Raw genomic sequence first — 17,874 nt, forward strand, 5'->3', positions numbered from 1 at the left:
CCCTTCCACCCACGACATGGCATATCTGCGTTTTGGGGTGCACATCTGTGTTTTGGGGTGCACATCTGTGTTTTGGGGAACACATCTGTGTTTTGGGGTTGTGCTCCTCTGTGTGTGCACATCTGGCCACGGCTTGGGACACCTGGGCACGCCTGGATGTGCATCATCCTCCAGCCGGGTCACGGTGGCTTCCCCGCCGTCCCCTCCATGGTTGGTCCCCTTGCACCTCCCTAGTCCGTGTCACAAAGGGACCCCCCAGTCCCCATCCCCATGTCATGGCATGTCCCCCTGCAGCCCCTCCACGTGTGACACAGCGTGTGTACCCTCTGCACGATGTGTGTCCCCACACCATCCCCCTCTCCGTGTCCCAGCGATCCCCACACCTCACTCCACCCCTGTCACCGTGGGTGCCTCTCCACTCGTGTCACCGCGGGTCCCCTGGAGCCCCCTCACCGTGTCCCAGCCGGTCCCTCACATCCCACAGCCCACATCCACTCGTGTCCCCGTGGGTCCCCGCATCCCCCTCGCAGTGTCACAGCGGGTCCCCCCCATCCCACGTCCCACATCCACTCTGTCCCCGTGGGTCCCCGCATCCCCCTCGCAGTGTCACAGCGGGTCCCCCCCATCCCACGTCCCACATCCACTCTGTCCCTGTGGGTCCCCGCATCCCCCTCGCAGTGTCACAGCGGGTCCCCCCCATCCCATATCCCACATCCACTCGTGTCACAGCGGGTCCCCGCATCCCCCTCGCAGTGTCATAGCGGGTCCCCTCCATCCCATATCCCATATCCCACATCCACTCGTGTCCCCGTGGGTCCCCGCATCCCCCTCGCAGTGCCACAGCCTGTCCCCCCCATCCCATATCCCACATCCACCCGTGTCCCCGCGGGTCCCCCTCCGCACGCCGCCGGTCCCCGCCGCCCCGGTGGCCGCCGCCGCGGGCGGGGGTGTGCCGCCACCGGACTACATCCCCCATGAGCCCGCGGGCCGGGCCGCTCCCGCAGCGCCCAGCCGCCTTCAAACAAAAGAGTTTCCCCCCGCGGGGCCGCGCTCCGCTCCGCGCCCCCCGCACCCCCCGCACCCCCCGGCGGCGGCGGCCGGGGGCGGGGGCGGCGGCGGGGGGACCGCGGTGGAGGCGGCGGGCGCGGGGCTCGGGTTACACGGGAAAGGGGCTTGGCCAGGCGGGGGGCGGGGGGCGGAGGGTCCTTTTCTCTCTCTCGTTCTCTCTCTCTGCCTTTTTTTTTCCCTTCTCCCTCCCGAGCTCTTTGTGTCCCCCCCCCTCCCCTCCTCTCGCCCCCCCCCCCCCCCCCCAGCCCCCAGCCCCCTCCCAAGCCTTTGTTAGCCATGCCTAGCCTGGTAGTCCCAGGGATAATGGAAAGGAACGGGGGTTTCGGCGATTTAGGCTGTTTCGGTGGGAGCGGCAAAGACAGAGCGCTGCTTGAGGATGACCGGGCGCTGCAGCTCGCCCTGGACCAGCTCTGCCTGCTGGGGCTAGGCGAGCCTTCCTCCTCCTCCTCCTCCTCGGCCGTGGTGCTGGTGGAGGACAGCAACAACAACAACAATAACCCGCCGCCGCCGCCGCCGCAGCAGCCCCCGCCGCCGCCGCCGCCGCCGCAGCAGCCGCCGCCGCCGCCGCCGCCGCCGCCCCCGGCGGCCCCGAAGGGCTCGGCGGCGCCCAGCGCCGGGGCGGCGGAGCCCAAGTTGTGCGCGCTCTACAAGGAGGCCGAGCTGCGGCTCAAGAGCAGCTCCAACACCACCGAGTGCGTCCCGGTGCCCAGCTCCGAGCACGTGGCCGAGATCGTGGGACGGCAAGGTGAGCTCCGGGCCCCCGGTACCCCCCGATGTGCCCCGGTGTGTCGCCGCTCGCCGGCCCCGGGACACTCCCCCCGCGGCCGCGGGGCCCCGCCGCTCCCTCCCGCCCATTGTTCGGGGCCGGGGCCGCTCGGCCCCGCCGGGGACAAAGCCCGGGGCTCCCGGGATGTGGGCGGGCGGCCGCGCTCCCGGCACGGCGGTGCTGGGGAACGGTGGCACGGGGGGCTCTGCGGGAACGCTGCGGGGGCTTGTCCGGCACCGGAGCCCCGCGCGCCGCTCCCCGCTTCTGCCCGAGAGCCGAGCTCGACCGCGCTCTGCTTAAGAAAGGAAAAAAACCCTGGGAATAAGGCGGGGGAAGGGCGGGGGGTGCAGGCTGAGCCCGGCCCCGCGCCTCGGAGTCCCCCTTTGTTGGCCGGGCGGAGGGGGTGTGGTGGTGCCGCCGGGCTCGGTCCGAGCGGCCGCTGGAGCGGCTGGGAGCCGAGCTGCCGAGCTGCTCCCGCCGCCCCCCGGCCACGGGGGGGACCCCGGAGCGAGGGGACCCCGGAGCGGGAGCCGCCGTCCCGCGTGGGCCCCCCGCAGCCGCTGCCCGCGCGCCGCCACAGTGATGCTTTTGTTCTCCCGGCTCCGTTCGGAGCGAGGTGGAATGGAGGAGGGCTTTAAAAAAATTACATATATATATATATTTATCTATATGTATATATATCCCCATACCACACCCACTCTTAAGTCACCCCTCGCCCACCCCCACCACTCCCGGGTGTGCGGTGCGGGGCCCCGCGCCTCCCGTGGGCACTGCGGGAGTTGGGGCACGGCGCTGCCGAGAGAAGTTTTGTGTCGCTACAGAGAAAAAAAAAATAATAATAGTGCGGCTAAGTGTTGGGCTTTTTTTTTTCCTTTCTTTCTTTCTTTCTCTGAACAAGTAACTTGACGCTCTGGAAGTGCGATGGGCAGAGCCTGCGGCTCCATGGGCAGATGCTCCCCTGTGGGTTGGGATGGAAGGGCCCTGAGCAGGGGGTTTGTGGGGGCACACGGGGGGTGATGACCCCCAGTGCCCCGAGGAGGGCTGAGGTGGGCGAGGGGAAGCCACGGGAGAGGGACACAAATGGCTCCGTGCTGGACATCTCTGACGCTAGGGCGTGCGGCTGGAACAATGGGGCCTGCGGAGGCTCTGCTTGCTCCCAGCCCTGGAGCGCGGTCCGGTTCCACGGGCCGGTCCCGGTTCTCCGGGATGGAGAGCGGGCAGCAGTGCGGGGGTGCTGACCTCCCCAAAACTCGGGGTCTCTGCAGCAGAGGGAGCAGCTCCTGCTGTGGTGTTCACACTGGGATGGGGGCCCTCATGGGGGAGATGGGCAGGAAGGGGTGAAGGTCTAGCCCAGGAGATCCCACTGGCCCCGATCCTGATCCTGATCCTGGTCCCGATCCCGATCCTGATCCTGATCCTCCCTTGGCTCTGCAGGCGCGGCGGGGCTCAGCACCAACTCTGCGCTGGTGTGTGTGTGAGGCCATGGAGAATCAGGCCCCCTTTGTTTCATAAAGTTGGGAAAGAGGATTCGGCAGGCGGAACCGAGGGGGAATGTGCCAGGGCTGTTTTGTTGCAGGATCTCAGCGCTGCCCCAGACTCCAGAGAAGGGGGTGTGTGCTCAGAACGCAGCACGTGCCTCTTGTGTCCAGAGCCATGGAGAGGAACGTGGAGACCTGGATTTTTTCCACCATTTTTTGTGTGTGTGTGTGTGTGTGTGTGAGTGAGGGTTTTCCCACATCTGGGAAGCTGAAACGTCAGCGTGCTGGAGCTGGGGGCATGCAGCTGTGGCTGTGCTCCTTTGGCTGGTGGGGCAGATGGTGCAGCCTGTGCCCCACCGTGGAGGTGGCTGGGATGGATCCTGTGCTGGGGGCTCCTTCAGCACGGTCCCTGGAGCTGTGGCTCTTCACCCCAGTGCACATCGTGGCCCACACTTGTTTCTGAAGGCCTGCAGGAATGTCTCTGCTGTCTCCTGTGCCTTGTTTTTGTGTAGAAGGCTGGAGTAAGAGGGGCTGGAGCTGGGTGTGGGGCTCCCTGGGGGATTAATTCCTGGACTCTCATGGATGCCTGACCAGGAATCCCAGAATGCCAGATTGTCATCCCTTGGTAGTACTGCTCCTGCTGCAGATGGTTTTCTAGGAAAACAATTGTTTTTATGGGTACCTTTGAGCAGGGTGACGAACATCTTGAAAAAGGGAGGGGGAAAAAAGTAATAATGAAATAAAAAATTATTTCACAGCTTTACTTGGTAACAGGGTTTAGCTTTTTCTTCAACTTACTATTTTCTGAAGAAACACACTATCCCTTCAGATTATTTCATAATAATATCAACCATCTGTTAAAGTGTTCCTCACAGGCAGGTGTGGATATGAGAGGCCTGGATCTGGGCACAGGGACCTGGCCACAGGAATTCCACCTGCTATCAGGCCACCCCTCACTTTGCCAAAGCACTGAAAAGGCACTTAAGTGTAAATAATGCTCAAGCCCAATGTATTTTTATTGGAATGCCTGTAAGAGTGGTTTGTGAAGAGGTGTAATCGTGGCAGAGGGGGTGGCTTCACTCCAAGCAAGGATGCTGCAGGAACTCGACCTGAGCCTGGCAGCTCCTGCTTTCCCCAGGAGCTGTGAACGTGCCCTGGAGGAGCCAATGGCCTGCTGGAATCCTTGCTCCAGTTTGTGCTGGGGCTGCTTTGTGCTCTGAATTTGAGCCACGAGCTGGTTGGGGTGGGAGACTGGCCTGGGGTGAGGTGGTGGTGGTGGGCTGTGGTAAGGGGGATTGGTGGGAACTGGCCAGGCTGGTGCCCCTGGGTCCATGGCAAAGAGCTGGGTGATGTGCCAAGGGCTGCTTTGCAACCTGGAGGGCAGGGAACTGGGAAAGGAAGAAGGAGGGGATGAAGTCACAAGAATCCCTTTGACTGGGCATGGTTGGTGGAGCCGTGACCTTCACGCCTGTCCTTCTGTGGGACATATCAGGGGTGAGTCTGCCTGAGTCAGGGCTCCTGCAGGTCACCTCCCTTCCCTTGGCATGTGTGTGAACTCCAGCTGTGCTGGGTTTGGGTGACCAAACCTCCTGGTGTGCGCCATGGCATGGCCAGTGCTCCCTGGGACCTGTGTGGCACATCAGGGAGCTTGGTGGCCCTTGTGTTCCTCCTGCCACCCCTCATTGTGGGTGTCCTGCCTGCAACACCCTGTCCATGGCTCTGCTGGCTCTCACGGCCATGCCCATGAAATTGTAAAGACAAAGCACTGGAGGGGTTTGCAGCAGGTTTTTCTGGAGATGGTGGGACATCAAGGGATGTGGGCTGAGATGGGGTGTGGGTGCTGGGAGCAATGCAGAGTGTCTGAAGGGCATCATGTTTTGGTTGTGCAGACTGAAATTAGGAAGGGGCAGAAATCATCAGGCGCTGCAGCTCTTCCCTAGAAGTGACCCGAGGTGGGTGTGGATTAGCCAGATCAAGATTTGTATCCAACTTTTCTGCCTGCTCTCACAGACAAGCTGGGCGGCTGTCGCTGCAGCCAGGGGAGAGGCTGAAGGGCACGTTTGAGGCCAGATGTTGTGGGCAGGGAGACATGGTGCTGGTTCTTTGTGTGCCTGGTGTGTGCAGGTGTCGGGAGAAGCCGTGGGGTTTGTGCTGCGCCCACTCCTAGATAAGACTTTCCCTGTAAGGATTTTTGGACTCTCTTAAGGATTTTTGGTCCTTCTAAGGGTTCTTGGTCTCATCACAGTAATAGCATCCATTGTCACCTGTACTCACAGACACCCTTTGATGCAGCATCTCCCAGCCTGCTCCAACCAGCCTGTTGTCACCAGGAATGAGATTATGCGAGAGAGGATCTTAACATAAATTGCTCTTTCTTGGCAAGGTGAAGTCAAATAACAAGAGGCTCCACTAAACCCAAGGTGATTGGGTTCTTTGTGTAGCTCCAAACATGCTCCAATGCTTTCAGCATTTAAAAATAGTCCGAGGAAGCCTTTTCCATTGAGGAAGTCTGATGATGGCAGCTCCCCCACCCACCCTGTGGAGGTGGATGTATGTACAGCATCCGAGGAGCAGCGAGGGGGGCAGATCTTCTTGTCTCCTTGTTTCATGGAAATCTTGGCTCGAAATCCACCCGATCTGCTGAGATCTGAAGGCTGCTCCAGCAGCTCGGGATGGGCCCGAAAGGGAGGGAAAGATTTGCAGTCGGTATCGGATTGTTACGAAGTGTTAACGAGAATTACTCCGAATTTGCACCGGCGGGGGGAAAAGTGCGGAGCGGCAGCGACTTTGTGCCGTTTGAACCGGAGGTGGGAGGAGAGAACGGCTCTGAGAGGAGAGGGAGACAAAGGGAATTTTCTGCGAGGGAGCCACGCACGCTCCCCGCGCAGCGCTCGGGCGGCCGGTGCGGCGCTGACCGAGTGAACCGCAGCGCAGCCGCCCGGAATCTAGGGCAGTGGGGAAGAAAGCGGCGCTGGCACTGGGTGGGGGCCCCCGCCTTTGTCTGGCAGCCCCCTCCCTCGCTGCCCGCGTCCCCCCGCGCTCGCCGTGCCCCGCTTCCCCCGCTCCGCCCGGCCCCGGCTCGGCTGGAGCCGTGCGGGACCGAGCCGTGCCACGGGCACACCCACTCCGCGCCGGGGGCTTCGCTTCCCAACTTTGCTCCGCCGCACGAGGGTTGTCTGTGCCTCTAGGCTTGATGCTGTTTAGTGTTTTTTTGTTTTTTCCCCTTTTTCTTTGTGTGTGTGGTTTTTTTTTTTTTTGTTGTTGTTGTTTCATAAACAACTTTCATCACAATGTGAAAAAGCGTAAAATCGCCGCGCTGGAATGAGGCGGTCGCTGGTTTTCCTGGCATGGTGTGCGTTGGGTGGTGGTTTTTTTCCCCTTCTTGTAAACACAACTTGCATCATCAGGACAATAAACCCTCCGTGCAAAGAGATTTACTTGGTTGGTTGTGGTCCTTTTGTGTGCATTTGTGGGGGTTTTTTTTGACACCACTTTCATCGGGTTTTCGATGCAGCAAAACCTTACCCCACAGGCCGTCAGGAGGGTTTATTTGTGAAGTTCTTTGTGTGCTTGTCTTTTAACAAGGCTTTCATGTTAACGGGGGAAAGAATGCCCCACCTTACCCGAGGTAGCTGAGGGTTGTTTATTTTATGATCCTCTTCAATTTTATGACTACAATAGAAAAAAAGGACCAAGTTCTAATTTGCCCTTAGACCCTCTTGCACCCCACTAGCAGCGCCAGAAGGGACTGGTGGGGTATTTGCAGGTGTAATTTGTATCTGCGCCTTGCCAGAAATGAGGAGAGGCCTTAAAAAGCTTTTGTCTGCAGAGATTACTTTGTATCTGATGAAAACATGAAATATCAGGACCTGGAGTGATTTGTGGGGTATGTTTTCCAAAATAAAACCACGACGCAGTCGATCAAACAAAAAGATGCAGCTTGGGGTTGGCTCTGGAGCTGTTTGCTGTGGTTGGTACAGCTCCCTTGGTGCTTCCAGGGTCAGGGTGATGCTCCTGGCATGGAGGTGCCAGTTGGTGCCAGGTGGAAGCCTCCCCTCTGCATCAGTGGCAGAATATACCTGTGCAGGGTCTGGCCTTGTCCCAGCACCGAGGAGAAGGTCATCAGCAGGTCTAACTCTGAACTTACACCAAAGTGAAATTATTTCAGGGGTCTTCTCCACAGGCACAGCTGAGTGTGCCACTGCACTGTCCTGGTGGCATTGTCACCGTGGTGCTGTGCTGGGCACATCCCTTCCATGCTCTGATCATCCTCTGCCCAAGGATGGAGCAGCACCTTGGGGTAAACCCTGTGAAAACCAAACACTGGCTTGGGGCTGTTCAGAGTGAGAACATTTGGGATGGGTTTGGCAGCTAGATCAGATGCATCCAGCACCCTGGTGTCCCTTGTGAGCAGCTGGAGAGGTGAACCAAGCTCCTGGAGCATTCTCTTTGAGGATTTGTTGCCCTCATGCAGGGGAAAGAGAGAGAGAGAGAAGGTGGCTGTGCATCCAGATCTCCCCCTGACCCCCACCACCCATCTTGGCAATGTCTAGACTCAATTTATTTCTGTGTTTTCAGCCAGAGATGGCTGCTCTGCGGATTAATTCCAGTTAGCTGACTGGTCTGGGCGCCAGAGGCTCTCCACTCCTCCAGGGTTTGGTCCTGTGTGGGAATGTTTGTGATGTACTCAGGTAATTTGCAAACACGTTTACTTTGAGTCAATTGGTAATCAGTGAAATTAAAGAGAAAAAAGGATGAGGGGAGGAACTGAGCTTACAGCCTCCTTCATGGAATGCTTTGGGATCTGCTTTATTGACAAAACCCAGGATAATAGAAGGTAGGCTGTGGAAACACAATGAGAAAGGGCTTAATTCTCTGTTTAATATAAAAATCTAAGTGGCAGGGGTCTGCCAGGGATCGACGCACTGATGTCTGTGTGCTGCAATAACAAGGAGAACATAGACCAAGTTATGTTTTTATGGGTCCCTTTCTTCCCTCAGCTTCATTTTGACACCACCTGCCAGGCAATCCCCTCCCTTCTACCTCCCTCTCCTTTGAATAATCCCCCGAGTAAAATGCTTTGTTACACGGTGTTTTCAAATTTCAGTTATGCACGAAGGGAAAGTGTCAAAAACCACCCCATGCAGGATGAATTTTGTTTGGAATAAGCACATTGGGGTGTGCTGCCCATCTGGCTGGGGCCACATCCTGATCCAGCTGAGCTCCATCAGAGCAGGGGGATCTCAAAGGAGGCTCAGCCCCTTTTTAGTGTGCAAAGCAGTCAGGGATGGGGCTGAGATGGGCCCGGAGCCTTGGCACTAAGTGAGTAAATCACATGTAAGCCCAGCCTGGTTTTAGCTGATGTAAAAAACCAGTGCAGCACCCCTGGAAGTTGTGGAGTTCTCTGGATTTGGGCTGCTGATGGTTTGCCCATTGTCTGTGCCAGGTCAGGGCTGCTGAGCCCTCTGGGCTTGCTGGGGTTGGTCTAATTTCCTAGGAGGTGATTTTCTCCTGTTTTTAAGCACAGGATCCCCATCTGTCTGTCTCCACAAAGCTGGCTTTCCCGTCTGCAGGCCTGCACAGAGACCCTCCCTCCTCCCCCCCTTCTCACACCACCGACTGCACCACGCGTCCTTTTGTCCGTTCCACATCCTCCTTCCCCTCCCTCTCGCCGTGCTCTCTCCTTGCCCACCTTCCTTTTGCCCTTTTGGGGTGTCTTTGGCTTTGCTCCCACGCACCTCATTCTCCTCCTCCCTCGGAGGCATCAGGGTGTGCCTCTCCCTCGATTTCCACCACCTTTGCTCCATGCCCAACTCCCTCCCGCTCCTCCAGCTCGTGTAACATGCTTACATTTGCCCTCATTCATGTGGATTCCTTGCCACTGCTCCCTTCCATCTGTCCCCAGCATGGAGCCCTGGTCCTTTGTCACAGCTCTGCCTGCCTGACCCTCCCTGCTGGCTCCGTGATTGTTTCCTGTCCTGCCAGGCTCACATCCCTGTCCCCCACACGCTGTCATTGTCCCACAGCTGAGAACAGCACGGAGCCCCCATGCCAGCCCCAATCTCAGCCCCAATCCCATCCATGCCACACGCCTGCCCGAGGTCTTTTCTGCACAGGAGAGCGAGCCTGGCTCCAGAGGCAGAGCTCGGGTCACTGCGGAATTCCACGGAGCTCCTGCAGCCTGGGGTGATGCACAGGGAGGCATTTTCAGCTTGATGCTTGCTGTGAACACCCCCCTGTCTTTTCCACACGATGCTCTGGTGATATCCCTGGGGAAATGGTGGCATCTCGGTTAATCTTCCTAAGATGGAATCTCCCTCTTTGGAGAGGGAGGGAGCAGCACTGGAGAGGGGCAGGGAAATGTCTGCCAGCAGTGGGGCAGGGACAGCCCACCCTGCCAGGGCTGCAGAGGGCACGGGTGACCTCTCAGGGATTTATGCAGCTCTCCTTGGGATGCACCTTTATTATTTATTATAATTTATCCTATAGTTGAGTTGTGCCTTTATCCTATGGTTGAGTTATCCCTGGCTCCATGAGGTCCCGTCCTTTATCCTGCAATTGAGTTGTGCCTGGCTCCATGAGGTCCTGTCCTCTGAGTTTCCTGGAGCTGACAGCACACCACTGCGTGACCACTGCTCCACATGGGCTGTTTGCAAACTTTACTCAACAAAGCATCACAAATCTACCTCACGGTGCAAACTCCGGGGAGTAACCCGTGAGCTACGCTGCGTTTGGTGAGGGGTGGATTTGGTTTGGATTTAGGGATTTTCCCAGATCCTTCTTTGTGGCATTTCCATTCCCCAGGAATGTGGAATTCCTGTTTCAGGGATGGCTTGAGTGCAGCAGTGCTGAGATATGAAGCGCTGAGAGGGAATTTTGCGGGAGCACAAGGCAGGAGACAGCGATTCCTGCTCCAGAAATGGGAAATGAGGCTCGGGGAGCTGAGGTGGCTCTGAGGAGTTCAAAATCACAGCGGGAGTTGACAGTGAAGTTCTGATTTACCAGCGTGTGTCCCGTGCTGCTGCCAAGACCCTCTGAGGGGCAGCGGGCTCATGGCTGTGCCAGGGGCTGTGTGGGGCTGCACTTGGCCAGGGCTGTGCCCGGTGTCCCTGTGGTGCCATGTCTGCGCTGTGCCATGCCTGGTGTCCACGCAGTGCCATGCCCGTGCTGTGCTGTGCCATGCATGGTGCCCGCATGGTGCCGTGCTCAGTGTCCATGTGGTGCCGTGCTGTGCCCGGTGTCTGTGCTGTGCCTAGTGTCCCTGCGGTGCCATGCCCATGCTGTGCCCAATGCATGTGTGGTGCCGTGACCGTGCTGTGCCACGCCTGGTGCTCGCACAGTGCCCCTGCTGTGCCATGCCTGGTGCTCGCACGGTGCCCGTGCTGTGCTGGGCCTGCTGTCCATGTGGTGCCATGCCCGTGCCGTGCCTGGTACTTGTGTGGTGCCATGCAAGTGTGGTGCCATGCCTGCTGCCCACGTGGTGCTGAGCCCAGTGCCTGTGCAGTGCTGTGCCCATGTGATGCCATGCCCCATGCCCACATGGTGCCGTGCCCCTGCTGTGCTATGCCCGGTGCCCATGCCATGCCCGGTGCCCACATGGTGCCATGCCCGGTGCTTGTGCGGTTCCGTGCCCCTGCTGTGCTGTGCCTACTGCCTGTGCAGTGTCGTGCCCATGCCATGCCCAGTGCCCACATGATGCCATGCCTGGTACCCATGTGGTTCCATGCCCATGCTGTGCCTACTGCCTGTGCGGTGTCGTGCCCATGCCATGCCCGGTGCCCACATGGTGCCATGCTTGGTGCCTGTGCAGTTCCATGCCCCTGCTGTGCTGTGCCCACTGCCTGTGCAGTGTTGTGCCATGCCATGCCCGGTACCCATGAGGTGCCATGCCTGGTTCTTGTGTGGTGCCGTGCCCCTGCTGTGCTATGCCCGGTGCCCGTGTGGTGCTGTGCCTGGTGCCTGTGCGGTTCCATGCCCCTGATGTGCTGTCCCCGGTGCCTGTGCAGTGTGGTGCCGTTCCTGTGCCATGCCCGGTGCCCACATGGTACCGTGCCTGGTTCTTGTGCAGTGCCGTGCCCCTGCTGTGCAGTGCCCAGTGCCTGTGCAGTGCCGTGTCTGTGCCATGCCCGGTGCCCCTGCGGTGCTGTGCTCATGCCATGCCCGGTGCCTGTGCGGTGCTGTGTCCCTGCAGTGCCCTTCCTGTGCCATGCCCGGTGCCTGTGCCATGCCTGGTGTCCATGCTGTGCCATGCCCGCTGCCCATGTGGTGCTGTGCCCCATGCCTCTGTGATGCTGTGCCCATGCTGTGCCTGTGCAGTGTCGTGTCTGTGCTGTGCCCCATGCCCCTGCAGTGCTGTGCCCGTGCCATGCCTGGTGCCCACGTGGTGCCATTCCCCATGCCCCTGCAGTGCTGCGCCCCTGCTGTGCCATGCCCGGTGCCCACATGGTGCCATGCCCCATGCCCGTGTGGTGCCGTGCCCATGCCATGCCCGGTGCCCACGCGGTGCCAGCACTGTGAGCACAGCTGGCCGGGCTGAGCGCGCTCCCCGCCAGGCACTGCTGGATGCAGCGGCTGCCCTGGCACCTGTGAGCCCAGGGAGCTTTTTCTGCCAGCTCTTGTGGCACCAGGCTGCTCCAGTGCCACAGGTGTGGGTTCAGCTCTTGCTGGCATCCCAGGGGGCACCCCGATGTCACCAGCCTGTGTCTCTCCAGAGGGGCTGAGCATGAGTGGCAGCCCTGAGCTGCCAGCCTGATATAGGTGCTGTTATTTATCAGGATCTGTAGAAATAATAAAATCCCAGCCCAGGAGTTGAGGAATCTGCATTTGGTGGTTGCAGAGGGAGTATTTGCAGGTCATTGTGTGTTGAAGTGTGGTGTCAGTGGGGTGTGTGGAGGAAAAGCTGCTGGTGTCAGGGAATCAGAGGAAAATGGTCTTTTCTGGGGAGGGAAGGTGGGGTAGGAGGTGCTGGGGGACCTCAGAGAGGTCCCAGTGCTGTGTCCTTGTCCTCTGGTTCTGTCAGACACCCAAATCCTCAGGAAACCGCAGCAAAGCGCTCACCTCGCTTCATCTGCACGGGAGAATCACAGGTTTTAACTTTCCTCTGAGATCTGAGCTCAGAGCACACCTCCTGCAGAGGAACCCCCAGCCTGCCCTGGAGCTGGTGCCAGAAATGCCTTGGGGCACCAAGTGAGGCTTCTTGAGGGGCAGGACAGCAGCAAGAAGGGCTCCAGGTGTGGTTTAGAGAACTGTGCCACATCCGTAAAAACTCTTAGTTGTTGATGGCATCCTGGTGTCATCTGGGAACCTGAAGCCACCCAGCTGGATCGAGACCCTCCAAAAAATCATTTGGAAGCCAAAACACACTGGAAAATCTTTTGCCCTTTTTGGGAAAGCAGAAGGCTGTTTTCTGAGCTGTGAGGAGCTGGGGAATTGGCTTGGTGGGTTCTAGGATTTGGGGAATGGGCTCTGGGGTGTGGGTACTGGTACACAGAAGTATCACTTGGCCAGTGATCTCAGGAGAGGCTCTGAGTACCTGGAGCAGGAGTCTTTGCACAGCCTGCTCTGGGGCTCACAGGAGGGCAGCCCTGCCCCATTTCTTGCTGTTTCAGCCCCAAAGCAAATCCTGGCCTCCTGCTACCCTTGGCCATCTAGCTCTGCTGGCATTTGCTGTCCTGCCCTATCTGCCATGGGGAGGCGCAAAGTGCTGCATCTCTGCAACTCCCCTGCAAACTTGTCCCCCTGAAGTTCATGGTATTCACCCCAAAACCTCCTCAGTAGTACCAAAATCCTCTGGAGTCAAGGCGACTCCCCTTGGGAGCTGGCACAGGGTGGCCAAAGGCTCCACATTGGCAATCCAGGCTGTGGGACCAGCATCTCTCTGTTCTCCTGTGACCTCCAGGCTGCCCCATGAGGGCATCAGCCCTGTCCCCAGAGCCCAAGGATGACCATTGTCACTGGGGGGCCGCCCTGGGGCTCTGGGGATAGGCCTTGTCACGGAGACCACTGACACCTGGGGTGGATCCCCCATTGCTCCGTGGTGTTGGGGTGGGTGGAAGGGAGATCTTAGGGATGGCTGCTGAGGGAAGGCAGTCGGGGGGGATGGTGTGGTGGGCTGCAGCACACAAAATGGTGATCCCCATTTTGGGGGACGAGGGAGCATGGCACTCCTGAGGGAGAGAGTCTGTGGGAATAGTGAGGCTGGGCCTCCCTCTGGCATTTCCCCTCAGGGAGGGAGTCTGGGAATGGTGAGGGTGGACTTCCCTCTGGCATTTCCCCTCAGGGTTAGGGGCCTTTCCCTTGTTCCACGTCCTGCACAGTGGCTGCCAGGTGGCACAGGAGATTGTGGCCTGGTGGGGCAGCCTCATTAACTGCTGTGCCTTCTTCTCTCTCTTCCCAAGGCTGCAAGATCAAAGCCCTGCGGGCAAAGACCAACACCTACATCAAGACCCCGGTGCGAGGGGAGGAGCCGGTCTTCATGGTGACGGGGCGGCGGGAGGACGTGGCCATGGCCCGGCGGGAGATCATCTCGGCGGCCGAGCACTTCTCCATGATCAGGGCCTCGCGCAACAAGGCGGGCACCACCTTCGGCAGCGCGCCCACCCTGCCGGGACAGGTCACCATCCGCGTGCGCGTGCCCTACCGCGTGGTGGGGCTGGTGGTGGGCCCCAAGGGAGCCACCATCAAGAGGATCCAGCAGCAGACCAACACCTACATCATCACGCCCAGCCGGGACCGGGACCCCGTCTTCGAGATCACCGGCGCGCCGGGCAATGTGGAGCGCGCCCGCGAGGAGATCGAGACGCACATCGCGGTGAGGACGGGCAAGATTCTGGAGTACAACAACGAGAACGACTTCCTCTCCAGCAGCCCCGACTCCGGCATGGAGAACCGCTACTCGGAGGCCTGGCGGGTGCACACGCCGGCGCCGGGCTGCAAGCCCCTCTCCACCTTCCGCCAGAACAGCCTGGGCTGCATCGGCGACTGCTCCGTTGACCCCGTCTACGAGACCCCCCGGCTGAACGACCAAAACGACTTCAATTACGGTTACCTCTTCCCCAACTACGGTGTGAACAAGCAGGATTTGTACTACGGGGTGCCGGAGTCGGGCGCCCCGATGTGGGCCGGGCAGGAGAACACCAACCCCGTCTCGGTGCTCTTCTCGAAGCAGCAGCGCTCCAGCAGCACCGGCGCCATCCACCCCAACTCGCACCGCTCACCCTCCTCGTCCATCCCCGAGCCCGGCCTGTCCGGGCTGCCGCGGCGGTCGCAAGGGGAGCCCCTGCAGGGCTTCTCCAAGCTGGGCACGCCCGCCGCCGCCCGGACGTCGGTGGGCAGCAGCCGCGAGTGCATGGTGTGCTTCGAGAGCGAGGTGACGGCCGCGCTGGTGCCCTGCGGCCACAACCTCTTCTGCATGGAGTGTGCCGTGAGGATCTGCGAGAGGACTGATCCCGAGTGCCCCGTCTGCCACGCGGCAGCCACTCAGGCCATTAGAATATTTTCCTAAAAGAGACAGAGCAGGGCATTGGGGGGGGGGGGGCGGGGTGGGAGTAGGAAGGGAGAGCGGGTGGGATGAGAGAAAAATGATGATGATAATAATAATAATGATAATAATAATAATAATAATAATGACATCTGAAGAACAAAAAAAAAGAATGAAAGAATAAATTAATTTAAAGAAGAAGAAGAAGAAGAAAAAGAAGAAATGAAATTATTTTACAAGCAATGTATGTTATTTTTTAAAAAAATAATAAGTGAATAATAAAATTAAAATGAATAGCAAAGCCAGAAATTTTGAAGGGCGAACAATGCTCCAGCCTGCAATGTCTTTTGTAAACCAAGTACTCAGAACGCACACTCGGATCTCGCAAGCAAAGCAGTTTAGTTCAGTTTTTTATGGTGGTGAGATTGGGACTTCTTGGCGATGACCAAGCCAGGCCACCTGGATCGACCGGGGAGGGAGCAGGGATGCAGGGAGGGCCCTGCCAGCCTTTCTCCAGCCACCTTCAACCTTTTTCTTGGCTTGAAGCCCCCACTCTCCTCCCCCCAGGGTTGTCGGCCCAACTGGGAGCTCAGAAAGAAACAACAGAAAGAAAGGAAAACGGATGACAGGGATTTGGAAGAACAAGAAAGAAACCATCAACCTCTGGGAACCTGTTAGAACGAGGGCACAACTGTATTACCTCAAAGATTTAAACAAAAAAAAAAATCACAGCTAAAGAACTTTTATTGTTTTCCTTTTTTTCTAAAAAAAACCCAAACAAAAAACACAAAAAAAAAGAAAATCAAAAAAAGAAGGTGAAGAAATAAAAAACGACGCCAGTGAAACTGAAGAAGGTTTGGAAGAACCTACTGGGATCACACCAGGCGACGAGCATTTATTTTGTTATTCTGAGCCACCGTGGAGTTTGGAACTTTGTTCTTTTTTCCTTATCCAAGCAGGGATTTGTTCATCAGTCCAATCAGGAGTCACTAACAGGGTATTTCCAAAGCATTCCCGTCCATGGGGGGAGTGCGTCGACTTCCACGTTTCCGTAGGTCACTCTTCATTCTTTCCTCCAAGTGATGCCAGCTGCAGCTACACACACCACACACACACACACACACACACACAGAGAGAACATTGTGCTTTTCTTTTCTTAAAAAACATACCTATTGCACCAAAACCTAAGAGAGACGATCATGCAATACAGGCAAATGAGCCCATAAGAAACCAACATGCATCCCAACAGAGAGCAAAAAAAAAAAAAAACCCTGAGTTTATAGAGATAATTTTGTTGTCGTCGTTTTTAAACTGGACCAAAACTTTTGTTACCCAAACCAAGTAGGGGAAAAAAAAAAACAAAAAAGAAGAAAAAGTATTTCTTTATGGACCAAAACCTCTTCAGCTGTCCTTTTCCTGGATCTTCCTGAGGTTGGCCACTTTTATATATTATATTTTTTTCAGAACGAAACAAAACAGAAAAAAAATTGCCTTGTTGAACATCCTTTAATCATTTCAAGACTCCTGGTTTTGTTAAATGAGATACTTTAAAACCATTGGGAAGTGGGAGAGGATGGGCTTAAGATCTGGCAACGCATGCAAGGTGCAGGCCAGCACCTTCACTCCATCAGGTTTGTTCAGCTGGTCTGTGGATGCCAAAATGCTGTGATGTTAAAAATGTGTTGGATTGACCTATTGAGTACCAGTACACCCAGCTATAAATATATGTGTGTATATATATATATATAGGCACTTAATTAATCAAGCACCTATATATATATATATGTGTGTGTATATAAACCCATATATATAATTTTTCTCCCGCTACCACCACTTCCCCATTTCCTACCCCTCAACTTCTGCTCACAGATCCAGGACCCTGATTTAGAACTGAACCAACAAGTTTCACAACTTGGCACAGACAGTTCTAACATCAAAAAAAAAAAAAAAAAAACAAACAAACAAACAAAAAAAAAATCACCTGAGATTTTTTTTTTATTCCCTTCAGTTACAGGAGACTTTCTTTTCATCGTGGTCATGTTCCTGGGAACATCCTCCCTTCTGCTTGGTTTGCTGCCTGTGCCCTGGCACAGCGGGCTCAGGGGCACAGTCACTGAAGGGCTGAGCTCACTGTGCTGGGGCAGGTGCTGCTGGTGCTCTGTGCTGATAAAAACCCACTTTTGATCTTCAGATACCAGTTGGAGGGTTGGAAATGGTGGTGGGATGATGGGATGCCTCCACTCTTTTGCATCGACAGTAATGTATTCCGTAGGGGCGGATTGGAGGGGTGGACAATGTTCCCAGGCTGTAGTAGATGCTGATGTTTTGGAAGCAGTAAAGACAAAAGTTAAAATGCTGTGGTAATGGGACACTGTCAGGCAGGATTGGTACTCCCCTCCTCCCCAAAGCTTTAGGAAATCCCTGGCCAGGCTGTTGTCCCAGTCCTGCAGCCTTTCACACGAGGAGCGGGTTGGGATGCGAGCACTTCCTGGGGGAAGGCGCCGTGTTCTGCACCCTCTGGTGTGGGGCCTGTGGGGTGATGGGGTCTGGGGTGCTCTGGATGAACCCCCAGAGCCCCCATGTCCCGAATTTTCCTGGGGCACGGCCCGTCCTCAGCATAGGAGCCCCGGCCAGCACTGGCTGCATCCTTCCTAAAACTGCCCCATTCTCATTCAAAATCTGGCCTCAGTTTGGTCCCAGTTAAGGAAGGGAAGGGCAGGGCAGGGCGAGGGGGACATGGCCGTTCTCTGGGAACCTCTCCCCTCCCCAGTGCCACCTCCTCCATGCCGTGCTGCCCTCCCCACGCCAGGGCTGCATGGGATCCGTTCGTGGCGCAGAATTCTCCCGCCGGTGTAGAGAGAGTGGTGGAAGCACGAGCTGGGGGGCGGGGGGTGGGGGTCGGGGGTGGGCAGGGGGCTCAGCCACCCTTCAGAGGGGCGTTCAGAAACGTTGGTGTTGGTGCTGGAGGGGCTGAGCCGGGGGCTCGGCCGCTGTCTTAGTGAGTGAGTAGTCGTTCTTGGCTGAGTGGAGTCTGTTCGTGGTAATGTGAGCAAGTTCTTGATCAATGTCTTTATTCGATGCCA

At 57.2% G+C, this 17,874-nt stretch overlaps 1 protein-coding gene across 1 annotated transcript; it reads left to right on the forward strand.

Moving 5' to 3' along the window:
* The first annotated feature begins 1,344 nt into the window (after positions 1-1,344).
* MEX3A (mex-3 RNA binding family member A) lies at positions 1,345-14,815 on the forward strand. Its single transcript, XM_058821864.1, has 2 exons — positions 1,345-1,813; positions 13,710-14,815. The coding sequence occupies exons 1-2, from the start codon at positions 1,345-1,347 to the stop codon at positions 14,813-14,815; spliced, it is 1,575 nt and encodes a 524-aa protein (XP_058677847.1).
* The last annotated feature ends 3,059 nt before the right edge of the window (positions 14,816-17,874 follow it).

Source organism: Ammospiza caudacuta, chromosome 30 (genome assembly GCF_027887145.1).
Source record: "Ammospiza caudacuta isolate bAmmCau1 chromosome 30, bAmmCau1.pri, whole genome shotgun sequence".
Lineage (NCBI taxonomy): Eukaryota > Metazoa > Chordata > Aves > Passeriformes > Passerellidae > Ammospiza > Ammospiza caudacuta.

What these genes read in the sequence shown, in the direction of transcription:
- MEX3A (XM_058821864.1), top strand. Translation starts at nt 1,345, where the DNA reads ATGCCTAGCCTGGTAGTCCCAGGGATAATGGAAAGGAACGGGGGTTTC. An exon ending in CGAGATCGTGGGACGGCAAG is followed by an intron (nt 1,814 to 13,709) that starts GTGAGCTCCGGG and finishes TCTCTTCCCAAG; the next exon opens with GCTGCAAGATCAAAGCCCTG.